Raw genomic sequence first — 27195 nt, 5'->3', positions numbered from 1 at the left:
TGGCTCCCCGACAGCAGCGGCTCCAAAAATGTTATGGTTCACCCTAACCCTTCTTGAAACACATCCAAAAAGAGATTACCTGGTGAACCGCAAACTATCGTGAGGATCTTTCCAATGACTGAGCTCGTAACCCTTGAGGTCTCCAAGCTCTACAACTCCTTGAGAAGCAATTCCACCATGCCTCCCGCTAGTGTTGTCACACCTCCGTGTTGCATTACGGGTACTCGTCCCTCCTCTCACCTCACTGAACTCACACACACTCACTAGCATAGGGAGAGAGATTTGCAATCTGTTCCAATCATATACATACCAAATTGACACCATGTAGGGCATACTGTGAGAAGATAGCATATAGAGGTCTCAATTTTGACCATGTACGAGACATATAGACCATACAAAACACAACAACATGTAAAGAACTTAAGCAGCCCAATCTGACCATGTAGAGTGACCATATGATGGACCATGTAGTAAAGGAGACCATGGGAAGAAGGAGACCATGTAGTAAAGGAGACCATGGGAAGAAGCATATAGAAACCCATTCTGACCATATGTGCATCACACGGACTATATAGAACACACCAAGGGAAGAACATATGTATGGACCATCCACCTTCTTGGTTTATGACATTAGGCATGGACATCATGTGGATGATACATGTATATCCATGGTGCACATGGTAGCATGTATGTCCATGCCATGTTACATGTGAAGTAACTAAGGAGGAAATACACAAGTACAATTCATGTTTAGAAAAAGTGATTCTCTCTTGTATTTCTAATGAACCAATACAAGGCTTTTATAGCCAAATGGGAGTTGCCTTTACTTTCATCATTGCTTAGGCAGTTAGAGGAGATTCCATGACACATGTCCATGCTTAATGCATGCTACATATCTTAGGTTTATGACCTTAGGATAATACTTCTTTTGGATACATTATTTTCCACAACTAGGCTTAGGATATTTGTGACCATGTTGGATTATATTTCCAACACCCTCCCTTAAGCTAAACATGGGAACATTTCTACTGCCTATGACAGCTACACCTTGATGTACATAGCTTTATTTGGCATAGTCGTTCCTTTAGACAATAGGATATAACCCTCCTTTAATCACAATAGGGTATGGTGTTTTTCCTTTACAAATTCAAGGTATGGAAAAAACAAGTGGGTATGCACAATAGGTTGGATCAACTGGACAAGATCCACCATACATAAGTGGTTCCCACAACAAGGGTTAAAGCTAACAAGGGTGTAACAATGTGGCAGTTAACATAATTGACTTAAAAATGTTGAACATTGCTTCTCCTTCCTTTGATTATCTTTGTTGAAGAAGCTTCTTGTGTATCCTTCTTGTAGCATAGTCCCTTACTACTTCTTTCTTCATTTTATCAACCTTATCTTGGAGCTAGATCTTCTTCATGGAATGTGTTCTTGTAATAATCCTCAACATTGAAAGCTTACAAAATAGTGGAACATCAGTTCATATTCATCCTTGAGGCTTGACAAGTTGCCTTCTTGACCATACATGATAGTAGGCATACAAGATATGATGCATGACCATACATGACAGTAGGCATACAAGATATGATGCATTTAAACATAACTGCACATATTGAGTGCATGGCAGAGAGCTTTATAGACATAGCTATATTACAAGGATGATGAGGGGATTGTAGGCTCAATACAAACTAAGATTTAAACATGATTAACATGTACTAACACTGAAAGTACTTTCCCTCTATGCATACAAGGCACAAAAACTCCTTTTGAGTAAGCTTCTCACTAGAGGATTTGGGCTGGAAAGCTCTGTGTTGTAAATGATAGTAGCTCACAAATGGTGTCTTGAGACTGCGCCCTTACTGAGAGAGAAGATGAATACTCAAACTACACGAAACTATAGGTAAAACCCTCTTATAAAAAGGTCAGAGGGGTTTCCTGTGAGACTGCTCCGTAGTAAGAGGAATCAGGATTTAGTCGCCTCAGTCACGCGCAATATTGCTGTTAACCCCAAATTTGATCAGCTTGTGAAAAAATGGTAATTTTGGGAGCTTTGCGTGAAATTTTCGATTAAGCTCTCGGTTGTAGCTGTACTGTGTATTGAGGAAGACGCCCTTAAATGCGCTTTGGAAATGACGAGCTCTATGCTGAGAATCAGCTCCTCCACTGAGGTAGGCTTGAGTTGGAAAGTAAGAAGAGGGAATCTAGGAGTGATTTTTAGGATTTTTTTTAAATTTTTGATCTTTTATGGGGTGCTATGCCACGCGGCACATGACTTTTGAAGTGTGGGGGGGAGGCCTAGGACCAATGCTCTGATACCAACTGAAGTAACTAAGGAGGAAATACACAAGTACCATTCATGTTTAGAAAAAGTGATTCTCTCTTGTATTTCTAATAAACCAATACAAGGCTTTTATAGCCAAATGGGAGTTGCCTTTTTATACATCATTGCTTAGGTAGTTCGAGGAGATTCTATGACACATGTCCATGCTTAATGCATGCTACATATCTTAGGTTTATGACCTTAGGATAATACTTCTTTTGGATACATTATTTTCCACAACAAGGCTTAGGATATTTGTGACCATGTTGGATTATATTTCCAACAACATGCATGTGTGTCCATGCCATATACATGCTGACATAGATTGGTTACATGTTGACATGGACATGTCAATTGCCACATCATCATAGTAGTTCACATGAGCAAAATCCATGGAACCAAAGCTCACAAAAAAGCTCGTTTGCCAAATGCTCGTAAAAAAAAGGTCCCCATATTCATATAATTTACATACCATATGCACCTCAAAGACCACATGGGGACAATACCAACCACATAAAAGATTGCATGCAACCACTTTCCAACTTATATAGACCATATAGACCACACAAAGAACATAAAGATCACATGGAAGCCATTCCAATAATGCACATATCATCATATAGATTGTAATGCACAAATCCCATTTGTAGAATGTATAATGACCAATTACAAAGACCAATTATAAAGCACATTTACGGACACATATACAGACTATGTAGGCCATAAGACCACAAGGAATATATGGACCATCTATGTAATACAGGCCACAAGGAATACACGGCCACCCTCGGGGGTTCACTTAAAAATATGTAAGTCCACTACGTGTGATCATTAGAAGGGGTTTTAAAAACCAAGAGTGTGCGAAAAATTTATAGAAATCTACTTACATAAGGGCCTTTTTAATGGCATTTTAGAAAGAAAAAAAACCCCCGTACGTTTATAAAGAAAAAGGGGTCATTTTACTAAGTCAAAATTCACAAAAAAAGAAATTATTTAATACCCTTTGCATGTAGGTCTTCCTAAAAGTACACCCCCTGACCGGCCACCACACACACATAATCTCCACTTGGATCATACCGACCACATGATAGACCACACAAGGAATATACTCAGATCACATGCATCCCATTCCAACTATACAAGCTTGCCTAGGATGATATTAAGCATGTATATGCAAACCATATGGGGACAATAACAATTGCATAAAGATGATATCCATCACATTCCCACCTTATATGGACCATATACACCATACGGACCACACAGGAGTTATACCATAAGGATAAATGGACCACATAGACCATGCAATAGAGCACACCATGAAAAGACAACGTATGTAGACACCCATTCAAACCATATGTGGATCACATGGACTATATAGAGCTCACCAAAGCATGTGAAGATCCCATACAACCATTGCATAGATGTACGGACCATATGAACCATCTAGGGCATATGGATGATACTAAGCATGTAAAGATCTCGAGACATCCATTATGACCATGTACATTACGAATATATGCAGATCACATGCACCATACAAACCACCCAGAGATGACATCAAGCATGTAAAGATCTCGAGTAATCCATTTCGACCATGTATAGACCACATGGACAATGCAAAGCATACTGTGGAGAAGAGACAACATACAAAGATCACATAGATCCCACTCCACCCATGTAGGGGGACACATCGATTGTACAAACCACACCAAGACAACATTGAGTATGTAAAGATCGTGGGCAGCCCATTCTTACCATGTAAGAGACCACATGGACCATGCAGAGCACATCATTGAAGACTAAGCTAGTGGAGATCACTTATAGCCCATTCAAACCATATGCATATCACATGGACCACATAGAACACATGTAGACCACATAAAGATCACATACAACCTATTATACAGATCATACAATCCATGTGGATACTACGTGGGCTATATTGAGAAAGTACAGAGATCACTTGTAAGTAGACATTCTATATAGACCACTTTGAACACATACAAGTTATATCAAGTGCATAAGGATCACAGGTAGCCCATTGCCACCTTATGTGCACCATTTAGCTTGTTGCCATCTTACGTTAACCATAAACACCATTCAGCTTGTCCATGCGCTATGTTAACCACATTAAGATCACTTATGGGACATCTCGATCATGCACGTGCTGCATGGATTATCTAGGCCACATACACCCACTACCACTTTCAAGGTACTATACAGACTATATATAGGCTATATTGAGCACATTAAGATCAGTTGAAGGCCATCCCAATCATACATGAGCATGTACACATCACTTATAGGCCATCCTGATCATACATGAGTAGGCCATCCCTATCACACACGTTCTATATGGGCCAATGTGAAGCTATAGCAGCAAGCACATAAGGGTCACATGTAGCCCATTGCCACCTTATGTGGACCATAAACACCATTCAGCTTGTCCATGCGCTATATTGACCATTCAAATCACTAGTGGGTCATCGTGATCATGCACGTGCTATATGGATTATATAGGCCACATACATAGTCCATTGCCATATACACACTACCTAATGGCAATACTGAGCACATTAAGAAGTCAATCCCATACATTTGCTGCATGCACCATGAAAACCACAAAGGAATAATACCAATTATATAAAGAGTTGAAGCCCATCCCATCATACACGTTCTATATGGGCCACTGTGAAGCTAGTTTGCACACGTCCAAATGCTAACACAAGCGTGCACATATAGGTAGGTGCTATATGGGTGGAAAGTTTTGTATGAAAAGAGTCTTCATGCTGTAAGATAAATGAGAATGTTTCCATTTTTTGACAAGAAATGCAAGTTATGGTTGATCTGAGAGTATGATGCCACTCTTAGAGCCAAGTCATACCATGGGTTGGTTGGGATTTATGAAACTTTTTTAATTTAATGTAAAGATGTCTCCTTAACTTTTTTTAATTTAATGTAAGACGTCTCCTTAACTTTTTTTAATTTAATGTAAAGACGTCTCCTTAACTTTTGAATATTTCAACTCTCTTAGCAAAAATAATGAAAACCTTGAAAATTTAGACTCTTATTATCTTCTTCAAAACAATTATAAAGACCTTGAACATTTAGACTCTTCTTCAAAAAATTTTACCAAATCCATTATGTACTCATCATTTTTTAGCCTGGAAAATGTATCATCTTAGTTTGATGTTTTTTTTGGGGGTGCAAAAGTGCAACAATTTACCTTTTCTCAAGATGGTGGGACACTCTTTGAATATTTAAGAAGGTTGCTTCAATTTATTTTTGGAGAGAAAAAAGTAGTTATCGAAAGCGCCTTCTCACTCTTGTAAAAGAGAAGCTATAGTGTCACAAAGAAGCAAAGTGGACTTTTGTACTAGTAACATAATAATTAAGTACTAAAGCTTACATGGTCCTTGGTTTCATAGTCTTCACTATCTGGTGATGCTTCTACATCCTGTATAGCTTTTGGCTCTTTCGTGTTTATGTCCCTTTTTGGGTTTATGTCCTCTATAGGCTCCTTTTCTTCCATCATGATTGGTCATGAATACCCAAGGCCAATAATCTCTTAAAAAATCCTCCCTTGTTTAGTTTGGGCACAAAAAGGAGAGTGAAACTTGCATTTAATGCTCATAAGAAAGAGGCTACATAGTACACATGTACCTGCTTTAGCTTCAATCCTAAGGTTCAAACCTACTCTATATATTATATAAAGGAAGAGTTTCACGAAGTTGCCACATGGCAAGAATTTTGAGGTTCAAGGAGAGATAGGCTCCTATTACTCTAGGAATTTGAAAAATATCAAACTGGGAATTATATACATGCAAAGCATGGAGGCAATTTGGAGGTTCGAGGAGAGGTAGGCTCCTATTACTCTAGGAATTTGAAAAATATCAAGCTAGGAATTATATATGTGCGAAGCACGAGTCAACCCACTAGTACTATGAATCGATATAGTATAGCGCCTTCCTTTCTTTTTTTTCCACAATTGAAGACAATTATACTATAGATTTTGTAACATTTTTCCCTTGAAAATTTACTTTATTCCATCATAACACTAAGTTTTTTGGATAGTTGATTAGAATGAAATTCCTCGAGGAAATTAGTTACATTGTATGCCATGGTGTCACGTGTGATTCTATGTAAAAGTAATAGAGGTAAGAGAGATGTGAAGTGCCAATTTAAATTTGCCAACTCAACCTTACCTTGTTGGTTTTAGCTTTCAGCTGGAAGGGATGTGACCCTTGACTTAGGCTTTTTTTTTTGCCTTTGGTATGATGTTGTTCTTAATTTATTAACCTAGTTGCATTATTACTTTTTTGTAGCTTGTTTTCATAAGGATTGATCGCATGAGATGTCGAAAACTGGAGCTCCTTTGGCCCCACGTGCTTATATGGGTTAAGCTCTTTGGCTATGTGGCTTGTTTAAACACTCAAAAGTGCAATGAAAGTTGTGAATAGCTCCAAAATCACTTGAAAGATCAGTATTAGTCATAGTTCCAAAATCACTGCTCTAACAACTAGTTGCAAACCTAGTTGCTAGTAGTGTAGCATTAAACGTAGCTTACTTTTGCCATATTGTGTAGCCTGGGTATGGTTCGACAACAATAAGAATTTGTGTACTACCTAATTGGCAACAAGTTTGCTAAGAAGAGACTGGGCTACATTAATTTCATGAGACCCAATATTGAAATTAGTTGCCAGTAGCCTGCTAGGGCTCTTGTGGAAAGTAGTCCTAAGAATACACGCGCGAGCACACGTGAGTTAGAGTTTCCAATTGGTTGGCGAAAGGTTAGCAACTAGAGGACACAACCAAGGCTCTCGTGGAAGGTAGCCCTAAGAATACACACGCGAGCACACGTGAGTTGGAGTTTGCAATTGGGTGGCAAAAAGTTAGCAACTAGAGGACACAACCAGGGCTCTTGTGGAAAGTAGCCCTAAGAATACACACGTGAGCGCACGTGAGTTGGAGTTTCCAATTGGGTGGCGAAAAGTTAGCAACTAGAGGCCCATTTCCACGCTCATTAAAATTCGCAACTAGTTGTGAACTAAACGCTTCCAAATCCTATGTTCACCTCTCGTGGTGGAAAGTAATCCTATGTTCACCTCTCGTGGTGGAAAGTAGCCCTAAGAATACACACGTGAGCACACGTGAGTTGGAGTTTCCAATTGGTTGGCGAAAGGTTTCCAAATCCTATGGGTTCACCTCACAACCACAAGTTGAACTCTGAGGAGTTATCTTCTTCTTCATTAGTTTCTCAGAAGTGAAAACCAGTTGCCAACCAAGCCGGGCGTGGAAACAGGCCTTCGGTTTATTTGGGCAGTGGGCTCTCGATGCCCAGTTGCTAGTGGGCTCTCGATGCCCAGTTGCTGATGTGGTCACTGGGCTGCTAAACCAAGGGCAAACTCACAAGATTTTTAGACGCGACCTGCGACCTGCACTGTGGGGGCCGCCGCCGCCCAAGAGGACGCCTCACCTGATGCGACATCTCACTGCTCCCCACAGTGCGGGGCGGGCTTCCCCCCTCTCTTCTCAATGCATCTAAGCTCCGCGCCTCAAATGTCCCATTCATCCCGCATTCAAGCCGTTTGCAAGAAATTAGAACAAATGCGAAGTTGCAGCATAATGATGGTTGTTCTTGCAATGCTGTAATAGTCGCTGCCGCATCGTCAGAAGCCGCTGTGAAAGAGCCTGCAAAGGTGTGTGGTCACTGTGGTGTTGTAATGTGTGTGGAGAAGAGAGAGAGAGAGAGAGAGAGCAAAGGGTGATTGAGGAGGAAAAGGCATTGGTGCGTGGTGTATAGTTGGATTTGAAGCGAGATGGGCGTTGTGTCGAAAGGCGCCAAAGGGTGCTTCTGAGAGAGAGAGAGAGAGAGCAAAGGGTGATTGAGGAGGAGAAGGCATTGGTGCGCGGTGTACAGCCGGACTTGCTGCAACAAGCCGGATCTTGAGAGAGAGACTGAGAGAGCGAGATGGGCGTTGTGTCGAAAGGCGCCAAAGGGTGCTTCTGAGAGAGAGAGAGAAAGCGAGCAAAGGGCGATCGAGGAGGGAGAAGGCATTGGTGCGTGGTGTATATTTGGGTTTTGCTGCAACAAGCCGGATCTTGAGAGAGAGAGACTGAGAGAGCGAGATGGGCATTGTGTCGAAAGGCGCCAAAGGGTGCTTCTGGTGGGCGTTGGTTCTGGGCATCGCAGCCCTTGTTGTAGCTGCCGCTGTCACCACGTTGGTTTACCGCCACCATAAGAAGGGCTCATCTTCCCCACAGAAGCCCCCCACATACCTCGGATCTGCAGCCTATTCTCAAGCCCTCAAGCTCGCCCTCAACTTCCTAGACGTGCAGAAATGTATGGCCACTTCTTCCCTTTGTGCAAAGCTCTTCCCAATGCGACATTGTTTCATTTAGCCCTTATCTTTCTTTTCCCTATTTCTGACTCCTATGTTGTTGTTGACATTGTACAGCGGGCAAGCTTCCTTCTGACAACCCCATCAGCTGGCGGGGAGATTCGGCAATGAAAGATGGAAGCGATGTCGGGCTTGACCTAACTGGGGGCATGTACGATGCGGGTGACCACATCAAGTTCAGCTTTCCTCTAGCTTTCACCTGCACCTTGCTGTCTTGGAGCGTGCTAGAGTATGGTGCCCAGATGGCCACGGCTCAGCAGCTTGATGCCACCAAAAGCAGCATAAAGTGGATCACAAACTATCTACTCAAGACACATCATTCAAGCGATGAACTTTATTTTCAGGTAGGAAGACCATATTAAGCTTTCTTGTGCAAGAAGTCTCATGGTTGTTACCTTCGTGCTAAAGGTTATCTCGTCTACACTCATGATTGCTATCTTCACAGGTTGGAGACCCTGCAATTGATCATGCTTGTTGGCAGCGCCCAGAGGACATGAATGAAACAAGGCCATCTTATAATTTAAACACTTCAATGCCTGGCTCAGATGTTGCAGCCGAGGTAGCTGCAGCTATGGCATCGGCCTCACTGGTCTTCCGCAAGGAACAGGCCTCATATTCAGATCAGCTTCTGAAGCATGCAAGGGAGCTCTTTCAGTTTGCAAATACATCAAGAGCATTATACACCTCGAGCTACCCCGTGGAGGAAACCTACTACAATTCAACAGGATATGGAGATGAGCTGTTGTGGGCTGCTTCATGGCTCTTTTATGCAACTGGTGAGGAGGAATTTTTATCTTACGTAACAGGAAGTGATGGCGAGCTTTTTGCAGAGTGGGGTCAAGCCCCAGCTTGGCTCAGCTGGGATAATAAGCTTCCTGGAGTGCAGGTTTGTGAATGAACTTGGTGTCCAATCAACCATATATCAATTGCAACTTGATTGGCTTTTTTGTACCTCCCTTTTGTGAAATAGAAACTTGACAAAGTTAGAAGACAGATGTGCTCAGTATGCAGGTCCACACACTCATTTGCTAGAGTATTCTCTACGCTGGTGGAAGTTTGGTACTTATAGGCTAGAATTATTTGGCTGGAATCAGTTTGCTTCAATGAGCTGGAAAGCTGTCTGTTGCAGCTAGTTTGCTACATGTATTGTGGCGTTAGAAGGGGAACTTTTTGTGTAGGATGTGCTGCTAGGGACACACATTGTGAGCCCTTATGGTCACATCAGTTCAGGAAAGGAGATAAATCAGGCCAGCAAAGGCAGCAGAGCAGCATTGAGCCTGGCCAAGTGTGGCTAGCTGCAGGGCATTTGAACTGGCCAATGGGTGGTAGTTCAAAGGCCGGGCAAAATGAGCAACAAGAGTTCATGTATTGTGGTTTGAACTTCTTGATGAGGGTGAGAGAGAGGTAGTGGAGACAGCCAAAAGGTGGTGTTTTTTAAAAATCATTTTGCATCAGTTCACCTTCATGAGTAATTGTTTGGTGTTTCATTTTCTCTATCTGGTGAGGATGTGGGATAGGCATACAGTTGATGGTGTGTGGCCTCGAGGAAGTGCTGGTTTCTGAGCAGGTCATTTTGCAAGTCAAATAGGGAAGCATAAAGGAGCAGGTCATTTTGCAAGTCAAATAGGGAAGCATAAAGGAGCTGTAGGGTTTATAAAAGAGGTGTCTGAAGCCTTAAGTGGTTTGGGTCACGTTTCTGCGAGCTTATAAATGCTATGTAGCTCGGGCCATCTGTAGTCTTAGTGGGGGAAAGCGTGACAAAACTCGACTTTAGTGGCCCACTTCTCTGTAGAATGAGTGCAGAGCTTCCAATTAGCCAGAGGTGTGATATGTGCCACCATCAAGTGCTTGTGTTTTTTGCTGTTCATATTAACTGCTTCAACTAGTACAACGTTTCTTTTAAAATTTTGGTTACAGAGCTGCAAGCTGTTCAATTTCAGCTTTATATACATTATTAGGTAAGGTGTTTGCTCTGGTTTGATGTAGGTTATGAATGTTGTCTTCTGCTATTTATGTTTCTCTATCAAGGAGGAAAATGAGAAGCCCTCTAATTCTTTGAAGTGTTGTAGGTGCTTTTGTCCAGATATCAACTTCTGCAACCACAAGGAGGCTCTAGCTTGACAACAACGGGACTTACCAAATACCGGAACACAGCAGATGCTTTAATGTGTGCTCTTCTTCCCGACTCTCCCACTGCAACAGAAAGCCGCACAGATGGTGTGTTTCTTTCTTTTAGGGTCAGGGTGTGTTGATGGATGCCCTTTGCCTACTTTTTCTGCATGCAGTTGCTTTTGGAAAGCTGCAATGTTTTCATAAATCATTCTTAACAAAACTTGTTTCGAACACTAAAAACTCAGCTGCTGAAGACACCACAGAGCTGTTTAAAATCTTCATCTATATTTGAAAAGTTATATTTTGTTCCACGGTAGTGTGTTCTCATCCCAAAGTGTAGTTGATAGATGTTGGTGGTATGGGCTTGCACAGACAGGGGAGTAAAACGAGTTTTAGTTGGAGTTTATGGGGAATGAAATTTACAGTCTTTTTTTCTTCACCAAAGACATGGAAGACTATCAAGAGAGGAGCAAGGGGTGGCTTAGTGATGATAGCACCACCCAGGAATCTTAAGATGCATTAGTCAGAAGATAATTCACTTCAAGCAAGATCACCTAGCTGAAACTAAGTGAAAAGGAGCTCTCAGGCTGCCAGGCTGGACCACCCTGGTATGTGGTTTTAAAATTTGTCAAGCCAGTTTCAAATGACAGTTGTCTGAGGGTTACACAAATGTTTGTCCAAGCAAAGGATCAGGCTTCTTATTCTTCCTCCAGAGTCCAGCCATTTCATCCATGCCGCTTTAGAACATACATCTCTTTGCCAAGTTTTCTTGCCTAAGCTTTGATTAGTTCCACGTTTGTTCTAGTAGCAAGAGAATCAACATATTTTGAAAAAAAGTACAGCAGATTTTCTAGAGAACCAGAAGCAGACTCAAATTCAAACTCAAAAATCACATCCAATCCTAGTTTAGAGGCTATTTCATGTACTAGATCCATACCTTCTAGTTTTTGCAGTCGCACCAATTGCCGACAATCCAGATCCAAATCCATGTGGAGCATTAGAGGAAATCACCCTTTCTACAGTTTTAAGATAATAAAGAGGGGATACCCACATGGATAAGCTCCAACATTCACGATTCAGATGCTTGTGTCAAGGTTTAGTGGAGAGAGAGCCCATTTTGTGCAATGCAGGGCTACTAGTTAGTGCCGAGGGAGAGTGCATTTTGTGCACACTAATCTATAACAGAACAAAAGAGGCCATGGGAGTAATGCAGGGTGCCAAGAATGGGTAGCGCGACAAATTAGGTGTATCATTTTGAGGTTGATAAATAGGCTCCCCCATATTTTCTACAATCTTTTGAAGCAATGAGCCAAGGGAGAGCAGATGAGTTCAGAAGCTGTGAAACAAGTGCCAAAGAGCGTAAGATTTAAAGCGCTTGGAAGCATCCTGAAGGCTTCCTCTTGTCTTCCCTCTCTTCCTCGTCTTGAAGCTGATCCAGCAGAAGGCTCATAAGATTTAGCACGCTTGGAAGCAGCCTGAAGAGGTTTTCAGGTCTATGCTTCTGCACACTGCTTCTCAAGACACTTTTTGAATGTCAAAAGCTTCTGCACAGGCCCATCTAGATGCCGACTGTTTTTTTTTTTGAAGATGTTTTAGCAGTATGACCTCCTATTTGCAGCCCCAAAATGTTAAGGCAATGTTAGGGCACCACTTGCGAAAGGCAGTAGATTCTCGTCAATTTTGAGGTTGCATTAGAAGTCATTGTCACAGTAGTAAGTCTGAATTGAAAAGTGGAACATGGGGCAGGCAGGTTTGGAAGAGACATCTTTGATTGTGAGAATATGTTAGCTTAGGGTACCATAGAACATAAGAAGAGAGTGAGAGGATCTACCAGAGTTTGAAAGAGAGAAGATGGTCATGGAGCAAACAGCTGGGACAGTAGAGATGCAATGAACTACCCCAAGACAGCACTAGAATGTTGCAGCCATACACTAGTGGCTAGCCTAGCATTGAGAAAGCAGGAAGGAAGCCATCCATCCAAGGCAGGTAGGAGTGAAGTCTCAGGCTAGGGCTAGTCACTGTAGGTCAAGGATGAATAACGCCATGAAGAGGGGAGAGAGAGGCAAAACAACAGCAGAAGCAGCCAAGGCCAGAGCACAAGGTTTCTTACTTAGGAAAGCTCTACAAGCTACGATCTTTCCTACATAAAGTCCTGGCTTTCTATGAGGTTTGAGTTTAGTCTATGTCGTTAGTTTTTGTTTGCTTTTCATCCTTTTAAACATCTTTCGTGCATCCAGGTGGGCTCATATGGGTCATAGAGTGGAACGCAATACAGCATGCTGTGAATTCTGCTCTATTGGCTCTTATATACAGTGACTACCTCTTCACAGCTAAATCAAATGGCCTGAGCTGTTCCGGACAAACATTCTCTGCACAGGATCTTCGTAGCTTTGCCATATCCCAGGTCTCTCTCTCTCTCTCTCTCTCTCTCTCTCTCTCTCTCTCTCCCCACACACACACACACACACATGGGTGTGCATACATGTGGATGCAGGCATCTGTGTCTATGCACTTAACACACAGATGCTCAAAAGCTGAAGGCACTTGAGGACCTAGTCACTGCATTTTGTAGTTTTTTCAATATTGATCCTCTATGATGTGAACTCAATGGTGTACAGGCTAATTATCTACTGGGAAAGAATCCTTCAAGTTTGAGCTACCTCGTGGGCTACAGCTCCAACTATCCACTGCGAGTGCACCATAGGGCAGCGTCCATACCTTCGGACTCAAAGTACTATGGCTGCAAAGATGGCTTTCAGTGGTTGTCTGCGTCTGGTCCGAACCCACATGTTGCACAAGGTGGGCTGGTTGGTGGCCCTTTCCAGAATGACAGCTTTGTTGACAGCCGCAACAACTCCATGCAGAATGAGCCCACGACTTACAACAGTGCAGCCATGGTGGGCTTAATGGCCGGTTTGACATCGACCACGCAAGTCACCCTTCCCAGCTGGACATGAAGCAGGGATGCTTGCTTAAGCATCAAGGGATCTTTTGTTTTTGATTCAGTCATGAGGTAGAAAACCCAGCTGAAACCTTTTGTTGTCACTTCACTGTGTTACTATGGCTGCATGGTTTTGCAGCTTCTTCTTTCATAGGTTTTGATTGGTTGAGTTTCTGTGTGAGGGCCTAATGAAACATGCAGTGGCCATTCAGAGTTACTAAAAATTAATCAATGGGGCTGCACAAACCGTTGTGTTTGTATTTTATGAGTTGTAAACCTTTCTATATGCATTTTATTGGATCAATGTTTGTGGACTTAAAAATCGGCCAACTTAGTTGCACCATCCACAGTGCATGTGCATGAAAGGAGAATTGAACCTAAGATGTCGCCCACTTAGGATTTCAAGCCTTTAACCAAGTGGGGTGCAATACGGTTGGGAATTTTAAAGTCTATTTGATTCATGACATGCTAACTTTCCAAAGTATTTCTTCTTCTTGGATACTGGTTGCTTTAAAGTCCCACATGACCTTGCCCAAGAAATCATGACTTGGAACCACATAGAAGAGAGGCCTAAGGTGCCTCACATCCACGTAGTCACTCTGGACTCACCCTCAAGCTAGAAGCCATAGCTACATCCTAGGCAGAGCCCCCCAAGAGTAAGACTGCATCCCATGCCACCAAGCCATCATGACTTGGACTCACCCCCAAGCTGGAAGCCATAGCTACATCCTAGGCAGAGCTCCCCCAAAGTAAGACCGCATCCCATGCCACCAAGCCATAGCTACATCCTAGGCAGAGCTCCCCCAAAGTAAGACCGCATCCCATGCCACCAAGCCACATCTTGGAACCACATAGAAGAGAGGCCTAAGGCGCCTCCCGTCCATGTAGTCACTTTGGAATCACCCCCAAGCTGGAAGCCATAGCTACATCCTAGGCAGAGCTCTCCCAGAGTAAGACCGCATCCCATGCCACCAAGCCACATCCTACAAGTGTCATCATCGTGGTGAGCATCTCCGACGGGCTATGAATAAGAATGTCATTTGCATAACAATATGCATCATGCTCGAGACCACCCACACCCAATTGAACGACAAACATACGGAAAGAGACACCAGACTAGAAGAGACTTAAATGGCACAAGTAGACATCATACTCCAAAGCTGTTATTTATTCCTTCATATTAATGTCGTGTCCCAAAGTGGGTAAAACAAAACTGGTATCCTAAAGTGCAATCCAATAGTCATCATCTAGATATCCTGTCTTAGAGTGGGTAAAACAAAATTGGTATCCTTAAGTACAATCAGATAGTCATTAATATCAATGGATGAAACAATTAGGATATTAGGATATCAATGGATGATCCTAAAGTGGGTGAAACAAATGGTATCGTCAAGTACAATCAAATAGTCATCATCTTGTTATTTATCATGGACAAAAGTGCTTACATGGGTTCTATATGGAGGGTATCATTTTAGTTGCACTTGAAGCATGCTCCTCCTGTCTTCTTTGCCTTAGCATTTCACATTGCTTTTTGTTGCGCCCTCTTCTTTCTATTGCTTTGCTAAGGTTTTGTCGGCTGAGGAGCTTTGATTTCCACCGTTGTGAGGCCTCTTTTTGCTTTCCTGATGGGATTATTAGCTGCTGAAGGTTCCTTTTATTACCATGCGCGGTGCTATTGAAATTCTGGATTGCATCCTCCGATGTTTGAGCATAGTTTCTGGCAGTCTGAATCCAGCTCAAGAAGAAATGTAGACATAGCATGAAGTGGGTCTCTCTTGCACATCCCAGAAACCTTACTAGTGCCCATCATCAACAAAGGTCTTCCTCTTCTTGTTATTTTCATGGATAGGCTTGAGGACGTTGACTCAAGTTTTGATGCATAGTTTCAAGGTCTATGAGACATGAGTTGAAGGCGGCATATATTTTGGCCTCTTCTTTAAAATTAGGGTTTCTTGAAAAATAGGGTTTGCACTCATACTTTTGGGGATCCAGGGCATTAGACCAGTGCCCATCGACTCCTAATGCCTGAGAGTGAAGGGTATATTATCATGTTTGGATCCATTGAGGATAGTATGTAGAAAAGTGCCAATGTTTAGGTCCACTGAGGATGGTATTGACAAGAGTGCCTACGTTTGGGTCCATTGATATAATATGAGGATATAATATGAAGGATGGTATGGAGAAGACTGCCTATGTTTGGATCCATTGAGGATGATATGGAGAAGACGGCCTATGTTTGGGTCCATTGAGGAGAAGAGTGCCTATGTTTGGGTCCATTGGCCAAATCTCAAACATATTTCTATTATATTATAAAGTAGAGAGTACATTTTCTAGTATCACATATAACTATCTTAGACATCTAGACCTTTAATATTTCCATCAAATGATGAGAAAAACAAGAAGTATTAGTAGTACTGAGAATAGATATTATCTTAGCTAACACTACGAGACATAAAAATTAATAGATTGTAAAACTCTTGTCAAGTAAGATAAATCTTGAAGGTAAAGTATATAGCTTTGGCATTAGTTATATAGGTGGTACTCTTGCTAAGAAAGAGGAAGAAACCATAAATGGTAGCTAGAAACCTTCTAGAAACTTCATGTGATACTACATGTTAATTCTCTTGGCCAAGGACACACATAGAATGAAAAATGACTTTTAGTCTAGGATAACACACACATACATACATACATACATACATACATACATATATATATATATATATATATATGCTTCCAAATATTTTTTAAAAAAACTTATCTTAGAGACTTTAAAAAAACTTGAACTTGAATACGATCATGGTGTATATCCCTAGACCGAGAAGAAGATATATGTTGGAACATTATTTACTATTGAGACTCAAGACCAATGTGATGAGACAGTGATGCACATATATGTTGTGGTTGGGCACCATTGATGAGTGAATGTTCCTCATTGTCCTTTCACATTGAAAGTAACTTTTTGATTGTATGTTACTTTCAGTGTGAGTACATGCTACTTAATACCCTTTCAATGTGAGCGTGTGTTACTTATTACCCTTTCACATTGAAAGAAACTTTTAGAACATTGACCTTTGTTGTTGTCCTTTTTTCTTGATGGCATGCTGGTATGGGGGACGGTATAGATATTAAAAAGTTTAATAATAACGATTTGTTGCTTATTAATTTTCTCATTATCATACTGGTATGGGACAATAATGATGTTGAGGAATTTGATAATCATGATGTTCATATCGACCATTCATCCATACATTAAGTACACATTCTCTTTGCTTGGTGTATACCTAAGTAGGTTTTCCACACTTGTTTAGACCTCATCGGCTCAAATACGCAAACATGCAACTAAGGTTAGTTGCAAACCCAAGCAAGAGGGATGTTAGGAAGTTCACTCTATGGTTGATCTCGATGACACATGAGATACCATTAAACCATGCAGGTAGTTTGGTATCGTGGGTGATACCACTTTAATACCGATAGGGTACTGTTATTAGTATTGTGGGTGGTCACCATGTTAAATGTATTATTGGTGTTATATGTTTATGCCTATGAAAGCAATCATGTTGGGATTAATTATTGAGGATTCCAATTGATTATTCTAATCTAATATTATTGACACTTGTGAAGTAATAGGTGTTGCTGTGAGGAGTACAACAAGGATACCAATTGAGGTGTCACACGGATGGTGCATGGTGTGTGATTGTTGACGATCACCATGATGTCGTGCATAGCTTTGGTTGGGCATTGTATTCATGATGGTAATTCGAAGTCCTTATTTAACACATCTGAGATGTGTAGGAATTTAATTTATTTATTATAAAGGTTATACACAAGGCACTAAGGTTATTTTTGTAAAAGAAAAGACCCAACTTTGGATGTTAAAGCTATTTTTGGCTCCAAGGGTTGAATTTGAAAATATAAAACTTAAATTCCCACATGAGGGAGATGGAGCCACTCACGTTGGGGAGGGGGTGAGATATTGTACCCAATGATCTTGTTTTTTTCTTTGTATTTTTTTATTCAATATCTTATTTATGTTATGGTTTAGATCGATATATATATTTATGCATAATGATAATTTCTTCCAACCCGATAGTGTTTTCATTAGATTTGTGGTGGACATTATGTGTTCTTCCCTTTTTCATTAAAATTTATGATTCTTTGGATGTTTAGCTCATTTGACTTGGCCATATGCTTTGTATTCCTCATTTCATACTTAGCAATGGTGGCCAAGAAGTCTTTGAGGAACTTGAGATAGGAGTAGATTTGTTTCCATTTGGCCTTATTGTGTACTTTATTAGTGAGCAGTTAGTGATTGAAATATTATTGATTTAAAATGTGTTAATGAGAGGCCCTTGTGTACTCCACCCTCTTTATTGCATGTGCGTTGTCCCATTTTTGGGTGGAGGCTCTTATGTTCCAATTGGTTTTACCTTTTTGCCATGTGAAAAAGGAGATTTGTCTATACCCCTTTTTAGGAATGAGAGCTTGTGGGTTACTCATCATCTAGAAGCACCTAAGACAAGAGAATTCATGTGGTTTACCCATTAGATTGAAAGTGGTTTACACACTAGATTGAAAGTGGGCTACTCATTATAATTCTATAATATTGAAGAAGCTAAGACAAGAAAATTCATGTGGTTTACCCATTGAATTGAAAGTGGGGTATGTTGCTTTCTCTTAACCCTCCCTACAATTCATCACCTTGTCATGGTGGAGATCACTTGTAAAGGTTACATGATGGGTTATATTCATTAAATCACAATGCTAACAAGCCATATGATTTCTTAGATTGAAGAAGGATTTTGATCATTTAGGCATATGCACCTTGATTGAAGATCTATGTCATGATTTTACAAGCTGAAGCAAAGCTTAGGGATTGGGATAGCATAGTAGGTTCATTGTACCTCTTAAAGCCAAGTCAAATCATTGGTGGTAATTGTTGAGACATTTAGGTGTCAATTGACGTAGTCGGCTGATTCTATGTTATTTACTCTCGTTGATGTCATTGTTGAGGCGATACTCCTCTCATTGTTGGGAAGCTTTATGGTCACCTTTTTTTTAGGCAATTGGATTTCTCTTTATCAACACTCTTTCATAGGTAGGTTGCTATGTAGTTGTGCTTTCTTTGTGCAGAGGTTCTTGTGGAGCTACAAGTTAAGGGGCAAAAACAAGCAGGTTCTTGTCTTACTAGTCCTCTTTTCCAAAGTAGGTTCTAGTGTGACTACTTTTTGTTCTCGTTTGTCTTTGTTTGTGTAAATAAGCTCTTGTGGCACTATCCCACTTTTGAGAACATGTTTTTGTGTAAATATTTGTGTCTTTGTTTGTGTAAATAAGCTCTTGTGGCACTATCCCACTTTTGAAAACATGTTTTTGTGTATATTTTTGTGTCTTCTTTGGTTGCCACACCAATCAAACTTTTGGAGAGGATTTATTGGTACTTGGGGTCATTGGGTTGGCTTCATGTTCTCATGTTTAGGGACCTACTACCTTTGTAAAAGCATTGATTTTGTAATAGTTTCCTACTTAGCATTAACAAGTTTAGCCTGTGTTATCCCATGTTGTTTTGTATTCTTTGTTTCTTTTTGTTGGCTTGTGGAGCTTTTTGTTTTGAGGGTATATGGTATAGCCAGATGTGATTATTAGCCTTATATAGTATATGGTATAGCCATATGTGATCATTACCCTTGTAGTAAATTTGTGATTGCTACCCTTGTAATAAATTTGTGCTACCAACAAGCTCTTTTCTACCCACCATTGATTGCTATTGAAATGTCAAGAAAATGGTTTTTATCATTGTTTGACTTTATTTTCATCTTTGTTCTTTGTTGTTATTGCACTATGGTTTATTGTATTAATGGCTTCAAGTCAAGTGTTAAAGTTGGGTGTTGAGGAGCCATGGTTTGGAATAGTTGTCAATGGGCAATGCTTTTGGTTCGGAAGAGTGGATGTGGAAGAAAATTCTAGTGTAAATTTTTCATTGCACATAGCTACACTATCATTAAGTTGCTAAAGAGCTGTAGTGTTATTATTTGCTTATGCTTGTGGATGCATTAAGTTGCAATAATCTAACCCCTCCCAAATTTATCATTATGTATAGATACACTATCACCAAACGTTGGTAGAGAGTTGTAGTGTTATTGTTTACTTATGCTTATGGATTCACATTGAGTTGCACTAATCTAACCCTTCCCAAGCATTAACACTTCATGGAGTGTACGTGTAAATATCGTATAAAATATACACTCGACTTGAGCATTGGTCTCTCAAGGACTATGGATTTCCATGTTTCCCATGACATAGGATTATGACTAGCATATGTGGTGTCTACACGTTCTTGCCTACATTCCAAATTTTTATGAAATGAAAATCTAAGCCATACTTTGCACGTGCAACATTTCACTCATTTTAGATCAACATGAGTCAGCTGACCATTTGAGCCAAACTAACAAGATCTTGTATGTGTAAGCATAACATATTGAAAGGCGCCCCTCATCTCATGGTGGCGATTCACCTCTACAAATTCAAGGCCTTTGTTGTTTGATAGGAAATTAGTGGCAGCAACAAGTGAATGCATCTAGTTTGCTAATGATGCATTCATCCTAGGCATTTGTAAGCGAGACCCATGTATTTGGATCCTCTTACAAAATCTTTGATTCTTACCTACAACAAATCCAGTGCTGCCTCTTTTGGTTACACCACTGTCTCATCAGCCTCTCATCATTTTACTAAAAATCATCATTTTACTATTTTTAGTAAGTGCTATTTCTAGTGAATAAAATCTATAGCTAGATTTCAACTTAATGTTGACACATGACCTTAGCCCATTACTCACTTAGTCTTAGTTCATTATCTAATAATCTTGTGAACACATGGGTTTCATTTTATTGATAAAGTGTGAGCATGTGTTTGGGTCCACTTATGAAAGCTGTAGTTATTTACTTCTAGCATTACTTACACTTCTAGCATGACTTAGACTGCTATCACTAGCCTCTCATTAACTTAATATTTTTCGTAATGCTATTTCTAACAAGTAGTGGCTTTCCCATAGAATTACTTATAAGAGGAGCCTCGCCTTTGATATCTATTTCACCATTGCCTTGGCTACCTTTTGCCACCCACAAATTGCTATTTATGTAATAAGTGTTGAAGTCCAAAATCATATGTTGATGCAAAAATTTGATTCTTCTTAGACCAAGATTGATTTAACAAAGAAGAAGAAGAAGCAGATTAATAAGAGGAACACATATACATAAATATGTAGTACTAAGACATTTACTAAATTATTTGGTAATTTGAAACATATCCAAGGTTCACATGTGCACATGTGCGTACACATATATGCATACATTTTAACCATATAGTATATGTGTGTATATATATATATATATATATATATATATATATATATATAGAGAGAGAGAGAGAGAGAGAGAGAGAGAGAGAGAGAGAGAGAGAGAGAGAGAGAGAGAGAGAGAGAGAGAGAGAGAGAGAGAGAGAGAGAGATTTTATTAACGTCTTCCAAAAGACCGAACTCGGCCTATGAGACAAATCGGTGTACCTGTATGGGGTATCCTCTGTCATCCCAACAAAATGAAAAAATACTAAACTAAAAAGCTGAATCTGGGTGTGCAATAAGTACAATGAGTGGGGGAGGGGATGGATCTCTACTACTAGGAGAATGCAAAGCTATATGCATGGAGTATACAATCATGATATGCAACCTAGCTAGCTCCATCTTGTACCATACTGGGGGTATAAAATGGTATACATCAATGAAGGGGTGTCCACAGCTCCCTGAAGAACATGCCTGGGTCTGCTCTGAAGCGAGCCAGTCGGTCCGCACCCTCTCTGTGAAACTGAGCTCTGATCTCTGTCATCTCTCTCTGGTATAGGCATGGTGTCCGAAAGCCAGGTGTCCTGCGGGCTCTGAGTGTCTCTGCTCTCTGGAGAGTAATTCCTTGCCGTCCGTGTAGGGGCTGGGAGTGGGATGGATCTCTAAAAAAATGTAGTAATCTGTGTCTATCGTCCCCCCTCTCTGGAGCTATTTGAGCTTGTAATGATGTCTCTCTCTGTGACGCTGTATGTCTAGAATGAATCTCCCCAGTATGCGTTGGTTTGCTGCCTCAAAGATCTGGCGTAGGAAATGTGGCTCTCTGAATAAAATGGGATATCTCTCTCTGATGGCTGTATATGCTCTCTGCATCTGCATACATAATGCTCCTCACTCTCCACCTCCTCTCTACACAATCAGCATACCCTCTCCTCCTCGGGGGATCCGTGCTGCTCTGCCAATCTCGATCTCCAATTGATGTGATGAAACTCTAAGCTGACCAATAGCCACTCGGGAGCCGTGTGGTAAAAAGCCCTCCATGTATCTAGGCCTCTCTATAAATCCATCATCAGTGATACTCATGAATAGCATCTTCGGTGGAAGAGATTGTGTAGGCGATATCCATGTCTCTCGTGTATAGAGCTGCCATAGGTCCTATCTCAATACTCTGTTTCGCACTATGAGAGAGACGGATATGTGGTGCATCCCTGTCATACTGGAATGGTGGTAGATGATCCATGTCTAGGCCATGCTGTGAGAACCAATGTGTAACCTGTGCATACCATGATGATCCATGTCTAGGCCATGCTGTGAGAACCAATGGTAGATGATCCATGTCTAGGCCATGCTGTGAGAACCAATGTGTAACCTGTGCATACCATGATCCTCTGGCTCCTGCCTCAGCCAGCTGTCTAGATGCCTCAAAATCTCTATATTACAATCTGTCTTGTGGCATCTCTCTGAATCTGTCTAGCAGGCATATAGTCTGGAATATGGCCTCTACCATCATAGCAGGCGCAGCAAACTCTGCTCGGATAATGTCATGAGGTATTGACAGTATGCTGCATATCATGCGTGCCATCATGAGGGCCTGTGGTCTCTCTATCTGTGTCCACCAATGGGTAGCAAGGCTTGGTGCCCATACCGCTGCTCCATACATCAATGCCGTTGTGACTAATGTGTCAAATAGCCACCCCTTCGTCCGAGGCTCCTGAAAATGTGCCTGGTGACACTGTCTCTCGAGCATGGCCAATGCTGCATATCCCCGTGTCAATCTAGCTCTGGCTACTGAACCCATGGTGAAGCGTGTGGCTGTTGTTGCAGAGAAGGTAACCCCTAGGTACACGTATGATGTCACCACCTCCACACCTGGTGTCCTACGAGAGTGAATGTCAACTGACTCTCCTGCCTTGTCTCGATGTATGAAAGACCATAACCTTGGTTTTCCCAAGGTTCACAGTAAGACCCCTCTGTGTGCAGAAATCATCGAGTGCATGTAGATGCTGTTGTAGACCTCCTGGAGACTCAGACACTAATACAATATCATCAGCATAAAGTATAATATGTACTGAGGTACCCGCTAAATCAATTCCATCTCTGCCTCCCTGTGTAATGAAGTCAGCCACCTCATCAATGTATAACCCAAATAGCGTGGGGGAAAGTGGGCATCCTTGCTTCACACCAATGGTGCTAGTAGCAATAGTCTCGGACATACGTCCTGGACATCTAACTCGCCCAAAGACCTCCTCATATAATGCATAGATGTCCCATGTCATATCTGCTAGTATGCCAACAGACTGCAGGCGCTGTGAAAGAGCCTCTCTCTCGTGGTACTGTGTCAAATGCCAAGCGAAAATCCACAAAGCAGCAAAATAGAGCTTTCTCTTCCTCACTCTGGCTTGATCAATCATACATCTCAAAGTGAATACATGGTTAGGGGGTAGAGAAAGCTCTCCTGAAGCTTGCCTGCCCTGATGAGTGTAAACCTGCTCGCTCAGCATATAAGCTAAGCTCTTGCTCCAACATTGCACCATAGAGTTTGGCCAACACGTGGCCAACCATAACCGTCCTGTAGTTGCTCGGATCGAGCATATCCCCTGTTTTGTGAATCGGCACAATGGTATGCATCGTCCACACTCTGCAGGCAAACCCTCTGCTAGTGCCCTGTTAATAAACAGGTGTGCAAGAAAAGGAGCGAAAGAATCTACTGCATATATGAGATGCTCACCCTGCAGGCCCATATGGTCGGCGGCCCGTCCATGTTGTAGGCGGCGGATAGCTTCCTTTACCACATCGAGTGGGTAAAGAAGCTAGCTGGTAGGTCGAGGCTCCTGTGGTGGTGGCTGAGGTATAGGTGGTTGCTGTGGGGCGTGGTATAGGCCCTCTGCATATGTGTGCCATGTCTGTGGGTCTGCAATAGGTGTCGGTGTCCGGGGCTCTCTGAAGTGTCGCCATGAGATAGGGCTATCTCTACTCATGAAGAAATGAAAGATCTCTAGCTCCTGTATCTCTGCAAAGGCCCGCCTTTTGCGACGGCAAGTAAGTCTCCTCATCTCTCTCCTCCTCGACTCCTGCTCTGTGATGGCTCCCAAGGCTCTCTATATGCGGAGCCGTGAGTATAGGGCTCTGCACTTGTCATCATACCATCTGTTTTGGGGCATAGTCCCAGATCTCGCAGAGCAGGCTCTCATGAGTGGACACGATGTGGGAAGCTCTGTAATGCAACCGTGTGTAGGAGTGATACTTGGGTTGTAATGGTATTCATAGGTGCTAGGGGATCCATGATGAGTAGGAGCCCATCCTCTACTCTGCTAGTGTATATGTCTGCCATGTCATGTGTGAAGTAGATGGTAGTGTGTGGCGTCGGTATGTGGGGGGTTGGTGATACTGGTGATCCGGCTAGTGAAAATGCCAAGTATGTATGATCTACCCCAATAGGACGAGGTGGAATGGAGAATGAGGTGACAAGCTGTGATGCCTCCAAAGACCCCATAATGTAGTCTACCACCGTGCCTCCGCCGATCCGTGTATGACCCCCATGTGGGAAGCATGTCAGCCCTCCTGATCCCGGCCACTGTAGCATCCCGTTATAAATAACGAGATGATGCCTGGCTCCCAACTCTAGTAAGTGGTCCCCCCATAATGTCCTCTGTCTGGTCCAGTGTCCTCTGATGCCTGACTAGCCCCTATCTCCTCTGATGCCTGACTAGCCCCTATCTCCTCTGGATCCACAGGGTGGAGGATCTCCATGTCATCATAGTCATACACCTCACACTGTCTGCTCTGTGTGTGGGCATTGAAGTCGCCCGTAAGAAATACTTCCCCTAGTGTAGAATAATGCATAATCTCCTCTGACGAGACAGACAAGTGTACGGCGAGGCTCCTGTCTCCTCCTCCTGTGGTGGGCGGCAGAGAGAGAGGGAGAGAGAGGGATAAAGTATAGTAATTATTATTTTAAAAAAATCATGTGTGCGTGCATGTGCATGGATGTGTGTGTGTGTGTGTGTGTGTGTGAACATTGTAGCCATTTATCTTGTAGTGATGATGAGCTAATAATGGGTTGAGGTACTTTTTCCCTCCTTAGGAGGTTTTTTTTCCCAAGTGTGTGTATACACTCTTATGAGTGAGTGTGTAAGTGGCGTTATCATGTCACTTCACTCATTCTACTTCGTATGTTGTGCTTCTCTTGATCTCTCCTTGCTTGCTGCATGTGTGTGTGTTGCTACCTTGATCTCCACTCCAACAATTGGTATTAGAGCCAGTTCTCTTGGCCCTCACCCCTATCATCACCTTTTCAAGCTGCTCTTTTGATTGTCTCGAATTGAGCTATCCTCTTAGGTGGAGAAGGTATACCTACTACTAGTATTAATAATGTTTTTGTGCCTTTCAGGCCATTTTAGGTTTGTTTTCGGGGCTTGTTGATATGCTTTAACCTTTTTGCTGACATCTAGGAAGAGTGTCAGTTTGAACTGTCTTTGTTTGGTTTTAGGTTTCTCGTAGTGCAACAACATACATTTGGTATGTAGAAAGAACCATCATCCATCGTCGCTTCATCAATGTCACATATTCAAGCTCATCACAATAGCTTTGACAGCATTATCATCATTGTCATCAAATTTTGCATCCATGGCAGAGTATTATTTCTACACTTTACATTCTACCAGTAACATTTCCACACTCTACTATTTTTTATACACTTTGCAGGCTTCTTTGTCATTAGTAATCTACTGACAACCATGTTGATTGCATTCAGTTGGCAGGCAAACATTGATAGGTTATTGGGATATTTGCATTTTTGTCAGAGGATCGTTATTTGCAAGCTCAAATGAAGGCATTGATATATTTGGGGTGTTTTCCGGTGAGAATAAGCTTGAGAAACCAATTATCCATTGTGGTCCTATATGATGTATCATGTGTTAGTTGCTAAAGGGCTTTGGAATGTTGTTATTGGCATTTGGGCACACCTTGTCTCATCTCAACACAGGATAGTACAGGTACTTAGGATGGTGATATTAGTTCAGGGCTTTGAATATTGTTATTGGCATTAAGGATTCCCTGTCTCACTGGTGTAGGATGATACATGTACTTTTAATGGGTATACTAGTTGAGATGTAGCTTTGGCACCCACCACCTCTGCACCTCCCATAGTGGGCTAGGTGAGATGACAAGGATGTATTAGCACATGCATTTTTGGCCCTTTTTGTGAAAAGGAGCATTATTCCTCATATTCGCTCATGTAAAATTGCTAAGTAGGGCTTAGGATATGCTTGCTGCACTTTACGCGTAATGGCACGTGACCTACTCTTGTACAACGAGTTAAAGTTCAAGCATATGAATGAGGGAGAATTAATGGACAAGTTTATCACAAGGATCAAAGATCTTAGAGAGAAACTTGAATATATTGATGAGGCCTATTCAGATAGCTCATTGCTGTCTCAGTTTTATCGGATCGATACCACAGTTTTGCATCCACGCTTTACTCTCATGATGAAACGTAACCCCATGCCCTTACATTTGATGAGTTGATTATAGTGATCTTACAAGAAGATAAATCCCAATAAAACCAAACTTGGTGCCAACCAAAAAGGTATAGGCACAACCTTCTCTTAGGGCAGCCACAAGTCAAAGGCAAAATTAGCTTGTCTTTTGGCAAGGATGTCGAGAAGTGGGGTGATAAGCCTAAAAAGAAAGGTAAATGAAACTACATCCAAGCCATTATATCAATGAATAAAGAAAGAGGTTGGAGAAGGAGAAGAGGAGAAGAGGAGAGAGTCTGGCATGGTTGTGGTCTGATGTAGCAACACCACACCGAGTGTTAAAAAAAGGAGTCAGTGAACTATGCACATGATGATTGGGCATTCATTATGCACTACAGTTATGAAACTTTTGTCCCCATGATGTATGCATGTCAATGATAGATCAACATATCCAATATTTTGATAGTGTTGTTAGCAAAGTATATTACTTCTCAACATGATTTATTTCCTTACTTGAGTTTGCTCCTCAAGGGGGCACAATCATATGTGCAAACAACTTCTCATATCCAGTGACGAGTTAGTAAGGTTGTGGTTACTACTACAAATGA

General features: G+C 41.6%; 1 protein-coding gene across 1 annotated transcript; it reads left to right on the top strand.

Annotated features, from left to right (window-relative positions):
• Positions 1-7556: 7556 nt before the first annotated feature.
• On the top strand, positions 7557-14102 carry LOC147615780 (endoglucanase 24-like). Its single transcript, XM_086778384.1, has 6 exons — positions 7557-8669; positions 8785-9071; positions 9173-9613; positions 10797-10944; positions 13077-13243; positions 13458-14102. Exons 1-6 carry the CDS (start codon positions 8456-8458, stop codon positions 13794-13796), a joined length of 1596 nt encoding a protein of 531 aa, XP_086634510.1. The 5' UTR covers positions 7557-8455; the 3' UTR covers positions 13797-14102.
• Positions 14103-27195: the final 13093 nt, after the last annotated feature.

This window comes from Cibotium barometz, chromosome 39 (genome assembly GCF_041138505.1).
Source record: "Cibotium barometz isolate CiBa-2024 chromosome 39, ASM4113850v1, whole genome shotgun sequence".
Lineage (NCBI taxonomy): Eukaryota > Viridiplantae > Streptophyta > Polypodiopsida > Cyatheales > Cibotiaceae > Cibotium > Cibotium barometz.
The sequence above is the reverse complement of the archived record's forward strand: the minus strand, read 5'-3'. Positions and strand labels throughout refer to the sequence as shown.